General features: G+C 35.6%; 1 protein-coding gene across 1 annotated transcript in view; it reads right to left on the bottom strand.

The window, feature by feature from the left end:
• Positions 1-277: 277 nt before the first annotated feature.
• LOC131927206 (uncharacterized) overlaps positions 278-6774 on the bottom strand; it is a 49492-nt gene continuing 42995 nt past the window's right edge. Inside the window, exon 9 of the mRNA XM_059282941.1 lies at positions 278-1073. Coding sequence (XP_059138924.1) covers positions 278-1073 — 796 coding nt within the window. The remainder of the gene's footprint in view (positions 1074-6774) is intronic.

A 6774-nucleotide genomic window follows, 5' to 3' on the forward strand; every position in this document is an offset into this window, starting at 1 on the left:
TGCACGATTACAAGACTTTTTCTATACTTCGTATAATTCACGTGTAACTGATGCTGATGACTATATATTTATTGTTCGGAGGGGGGGGGGATACACCAAACCTGGCGACGCCACTGCCTAGGACCTAGAGTATGTACTATTTTCAATTATCTTCTTTTTAAATGAATTAAAACAAAAGGACTACATTTTTTTTATTATATACATGAAATATTAAAATAGTTCAATACATGGTATTGCATTCAATTATACATAAGCGTTTACAAAACGTCCAAGATACCTATTTTTTCTTATGGTGTACACTTGTATGTGCCCTCATGCTCTCTAGTGGGAGGGATAAGTTACAATCTCTACAGTCATACATCGTTTCTTCTTGATGGTTTTCTGCAAAGTGTGTGCGTATGTCTGGGTAGTACCCTTTGTCTGCACAAAGATCACACTGTAAGTATCTGCAGTGGATACTTCGTTCGTGTTTTTCCCTTCCCCAAGGTGATTTACATTGTTCTAAGCAGAACCTGCAGTGATTGAAGTCATGAATTAATTTTTCACTTTTTGTTTTTTTTTTCTTTTCCTCTGTGGGGCTATCTTCCTTCTTCCTTTTGAAAGTTGTAGTAATGTCCATATCTGAGAACGAGGGCAGAGTGTTCGTTTTTTGGGCTGTTGATGCAGATGGTTTGTCTGGTTCCGACCTTGCTGCGCCTGTTTGTTTGCTAGGTGTTGATGGTATACTTGGCGGTTTGGCTGGGATGATCGGGTTTTTGACCGATGCTTGTTGGTCGCTTGGTGGTGGTGCTGGCTGAGCGGATGGCGTTGTTTTTTGTAGTGTAGAATGTGCTGGTGTTTGATTACTGGGCGTTGTTTGTAAGTTGAGAATTTGACAGCGGTTGGTCCAGTGTTCAGTTGACAAGCATGTTTGGCAGGCTTGTTTTCTGTCTTTGATGGCTATTAGAATGTTGAGTGTCTTGTTTTTGTAGTTTATTTGGATGTAGTGAGGGATGGATGATGGGTTGTCAGTGTATATTGAGAAGTTGCGGTTGGTAGTGAGGGGGATTGTGTATATCGAAGGTTCTTTGTTGCTGTAGGGTTGTAGTGCTTGTATGAGTGTGCAATCGCTTAGTGTGGGTGGGACCCATCTGAGGGTTCCGTTAATCCTGTTCTTTTCGTGTAAAGTGAAGTAGAGTGTGTAGGGACCGTGTGTTTTGTGTGTATTATGTAAGGTGGTGACGTCGAAGGCAGTTGATGTAAAGAACCAGGTATCTGCTCGTCCGTAATTGAAGAGGAAGATCTGTTGGTTGCTTATTAGTTGCCGAAGGATATGCCCTTTCAGATTGGGTTGACCATTTGAGTTGATTGTGACTTGAATGGTGGGTGAATCAGCAGGGAAGAGTTCTGGACAGACTTCTTCAGGTAGATCCAGTATGGCGGTAGTGGCTGAAAAGGGTTGGGCCCTGGATTTCATTAAACCCCCCGGACCGTAGTCCGGGTGGCTCCTCCCCGAGTCTCTCGACCCAGGGGGAACATCCAAGGGCGCAACCCCTTTGCTGGCGTAGATTAGATTTGCATATGTCGTCGAGCTAGGCTGTGACATTGTTGGATGCGTAAAGGTTATCACTTGATCGTGCCAAAAGGCAGACAGAATGAACACGGACAAATAGTCACTATGGCACTAAAACAACAGAGCTAAACATAGAGTTGTCGCAAAAAAACAGAATGAAGATTGGTTATACCGAACTTTCTCATCATTTCTACATTTCAATTCTTTAATTCTGCTAGCTGTTTGCAATTAAAATTTGAGCCTTATAATAATCTAAAATTAAGAAAACAAAGGTTAAACAATCAATTTTATAAGAAGTACAAATAATTTTGTTTTAATTTACACTGTAAACAATGTTTTGAAGCTTTTACAATTATTTATGAATTTCTTTGTACATTTAGCCATTTTTGGGAGCAAATTTATAGGTTATCCTTCTTGGTTAATTTAAATTTGTAAATGGAATTTACAGTAGGCGAATTAATTAAATACATTTCTTGATTCGGATATAATTCATCTGAAATTTAAATGAGCAAGATATACGCCTACATTTTCCATGTACAAATGTATCTATGAATATAAAGCTAAAGTGGGAAAAATGTTTCTTAGTTCGTATTTGATAGTCAAATATGTGGCTATGTGTTTAAATAAAACTGACATCTTTGATGAATAAAATAACATTGCTAGTTTGATGCTGTTTTTAGAGGTGTTCAAAAAAAAAGGGAATTCTTCGTCTTCTCTACAGCACTGTTATAACTCCATGTAGCGGACATTTAATGCAGAAAATAAACATATTGCTGAATAACTATTATATTTTATTGCAGTGGGGAGGAGTGGATTTTAAAATCCTCAAAAAAAAAGTGTGACGTTTTTTTAAGGGCGACCCATATACAAAATAAATAAAATAATACTAATAAGAAAAAACATCGCAGAATTTGGATTTCATTTAAATTAAAGAATAAATTAGTGATTCGTGGCCTTCGTTTTTGGGGACTGGCTACATTTAGTTATGTTGATATTGTGGTCCATACGTGACAACATTTATACATTCTTCATGACAGCTCATAAATAATATAAACATTTGTTTTTAAGTGACGTCACCACATGACCCATCGAAGCTTCTGGACATTCCTCCGCTCCTCCAATTTCGTCTTCAACACAAAAGTTGAAGTCTAACAGTAACGTGTGTTTTCGGAGGATTGTTTTGTTTTTCATTTCACGTTATTTTATATATTTCTATAATACTGTATTTATGACACCGTATATATAGTGCCTTATTTAGAGTACGGTTTTTATAGTACTATGTTAGGTAACACCTTTAATACGTAAAATAATACCACTACGAGTGTCGGTTTTGTGATGGGGCTGGGGTGGGGGTGGAAATGACAAGGTAAAAATTGAAACATTTCTCAAGCTTTACCCGCCCCTGATCTGCTGTGTGGTTTTCTACAAACAGTAATCATTTTAATACATTCGTTCGTCTAGTTATCCAAATTTTACACTTTATTAAAATGCGTAGGCGTTTGTTATGTTTTATGTTATTTTTTATCTTAATCCCCCCCACCCCACCCCTCAGACATGTAATTTACAGCGTCAGTTTGCCTTGTCGTGTTCGCTTTAGTATTACAGTTTTCATCATCGGCTTGCGAGGACTGGTACAGATTTACAATAGTAATATTTCTTTCTGACATGTTCTTTCGTTATTTTAGGATAGTTTTCTTATACATAATACATTGCATCTATTTACAATTATATTTTTTGTAGAAAATGCAAATGTGTAATTTAATGTTATGTTAAAATTGCGTTTATTAAAGAAAGAAAAAACGAGTTCTCCTCTAAGAATCACTAGATCTAAAGGTTAATGAAATGAAAGTGTTGAACCTTTACTGATCTACGTGTATGTTATTTCATTTAGCTAGTTGTTTTCAATTAAATTTAGTTTCTAATTAAAAATTAAGAATTTTAAAAGTATAGCAAAGAAAATTTTATACACTAATTTAAATTTAAAAAATTAGTACCTAGCTCAATCTAACAGAAGGTAATCTTCGGACCAACGGTGATAAGGACATGGAACTGGACCGCATCTCTCTGCCAGACAATGAAGATTGCCTGGTTGTGGGAGACATGAACAGCCACTCTCAGAGCTGGGGTTACACTGACTTCAAAATAAAGAACATAGAAGAATGGCAAGCAGGAAGGCTTACACGTCTAAACAACCCTGATGACAAACCAGCTTTCTAGTCTAGAGCACGGTCAACCTCATCCATCTCAGACACAGCTTGTGCTACAAACGACACCAGCTGAGAACTTTGCTATATTTTACAATTTTAAATTGTTTTGTTGAGTATTTTCAATAACTTATACCTCAACAAAAGACTGGTGTGGGGATGACACCACATTTGATAAGTTATTATGAAAACTGCTTTTTTCCACTTGAACTAAAAAGAGGATCTACATATATATATATATATATATATATATATATATATATATATATATATATATATATATATATTTCTCTTCATGGAGACCATAGAAAACACCACGCAGCTTAGCCACCACCCTAATCCTCACTTGTCAGGTGAGCTGTGGTTCACCCCGACTGTTTACAATCGTAGAGCTGTGTTAGTGACGGCTAATAGGGGCAGATAATTTAGTAGTAAAACGATTTAAAACGAAGGGGATGTAACAATTTATGATTGATCTTTTCTTTATCTGTAAACAGCTGCTTTCACTGGGAGGGAGAGGGGGGTAGGAAGGGAGGTAGGGGGTAGTGTTTAATTCACAAATTATGAATTGCTAATAACCAGAAAATAAAAGAACTAGATGGCGGCGTCAGCTCGTTAATATAATTTTTGCAAAAACTGATGCCACTTGTTTAATTGGAGGGGGGGGGGGGGGGGGTGACACCAAATGCAACTTTCACAGAACAATGTAGTGATCAGAACGAAATACACCACCCACCAAAGTGGATGGGCCTGACATCACATTGAAAAAAAATTGCAAATCAATAAATCCTCTGATGATGGAGCATGGCGGCTAACTAAAATATCAATACTAAATTTCTTATTGAACATGTCATCATGTAACAGCCTCCCAGCGTAGAGGTGTGTGTGGAGGGGGGGGGGGCAGGGTGACACTAGTAAAACAATAATTGTAAATTAGATATTGTAAGTTTGCTTCATTAATTTAAGATAAAATGCCAATTATCTGAAATTAACTTTTGTATTTTCTTCTTCTTCTTCTTCTGTCTTTATTCTAGTGTTCTAGATTTATTTCTATTTTTTCATGGTAGCCTATGTTATACTAAATGTGTGTGGATATATTACTATTTTGTTATTTTTTCTTTGCTTTTTTACTAATACCGCTCAACGTGTAGAAAAGCAAATTGCGTTTTGACTAAGAACTATTTTATAAAAAATATTTCTCAAACAAGTATACCATTACAAAAGTATAGGCCTATGGCTAGTATATATATATATATATATATTATATATATATATATATATATATATATATATATATATATATATATATATATATATATATATATATATTGTTTTTTGTTGTTGTTTTTTTCGAAGGGGGGGGGGGGGTACACCCGACCTGGCGACGAACCTGGCGACGACACTGCCTGGGACTTAGAAAACGTACTATTTTCAATTATTTTCTTCTTGAATAAATTAAAACAACAGAACTTCCTTTTTTTTTTTTTTTTGACGGAAGTTGTGTCAGCAATACTATTCGAAGGACAATTGTTAAGACTGAACTTTCCCATCAAGTCTACAAGTCAATTATTTAATTCAGCTAGCGGTTTGCTATTAAAACTTGAGCATGATAATAATTCAAAATTACAAAACAAAGGCTAAGCGATACTTTTTATAAGATGTAAAAAAATTATCTAGTTTTGATTTACACTTCAAACAATATTTTGTATTTTTAAAAATTATTTATGAATTTCTTTGTACATTTAGCCATTTTTGGGAGCAAACTTGTAGGTTATTCTTCTTGGTTAATTTAAGTTTAGAAGTGGAAATTAAGCGAATTAATTAAAAAAAAGTTATTTAAAAGAGCAAGATAAAAGCCTACATTTTCCATATACAAATGTACAGGGGCGGAACTACAGTGCCGCCAGACCCCGCAATGCGGGGGGGGGGGGGGCCCGGGACGTTTAGGGGCCCGCAGCCGACCATAATACATTTTTTTACAGTTAAAAAAAATAATCTTCTTGCATTTTTGACTTTGATGGTTGTTTTCTAAAAAGAATACTGAAGCTGAGGTTGGATTATCTTTATTCTACAGACATCATCTCAAGTCTTCTTCCTCCTACAATCAATCACACGCTGTTGTCGGCAAAATTCTTTTGAAAATAAATCCATGAAAGATACGCAAATGTTCAAACCACTTCCATGACTTATTTCCCTTTTTTAAATAGTCAAATATGTGTGCTCTTTAGTACCTTTTAATAGATTTGCACTAAACAAATTAAAAAGCAATTACTTCTCTTAATAATTATTTAAAAAAAATACATATTAAAGAATGACAAAGCATAAAAAGGAAATGTATTTAAAACTAATAATATAAATTTAAAAAAAATTAAAAATAAACATAGGGCAAGAAACCATTACACATAGACAGCTTTCATGCTTCATATTATTTCGACCGTCTCTTTCACAGGAGCCATTATAGTTTTATAGCAAACCTGTTAAAACAGAGATTTTCAAAACAGACTAATAGTAGTCACACAAATGAGTCTGTTGTAACTTGTTTTTACTTTCTATTAAAAACTAAGTATTTTTAATTATTATCTTTTCTTTGTCTGTAAACAGCTGCTGAGGGATGGGGGGGGGGGGGGGGTGAAAGCCGTTAAGGGTAGTGTTGAATTCACAAATTACGAATTGCTAATAACCAGAAAAAAAAACAACTAGATGGCGGCGTATACTACGTCGCCGGTAAGCTCGTTAATATAATTTTTGCAAAAACTGATGCCACTTGTTTAATTGGAGGATGGGGGGGGGGGGGGGGGTGACACCAAATGCAACTTTCACAGAACAATGTAATGATCAGAACGAAATACACCACCCACCAAAGTGGATGGCCCTGACACCACATTGAAAAAAAATTGCAAATCAATAAATCCTTTGATGATGGAGCGTGGCGGCTAACTAAAATATCAATGCTAAATTTCTTATCGAACATGTCATCATGTAACAGCCTCCCAGCGTAGAGGTGTGTGTGTGTGTGGG

This window comes from Physella acuta, unplaced genomic scaffold, assembly GCF_028476545.2.
Source record: "Physella acuta isolate Inbredline_101_S28 unplaced genomic scaffold, ASM2847654v3 ptg001382l, whole genome shotgun sequence".
Taxonomy (NCBI): domain Eukaryota; kingdom Metazoa; phylum Mollusca; class Gastropoda; family Physidae; genus Physella; species Physella acuta.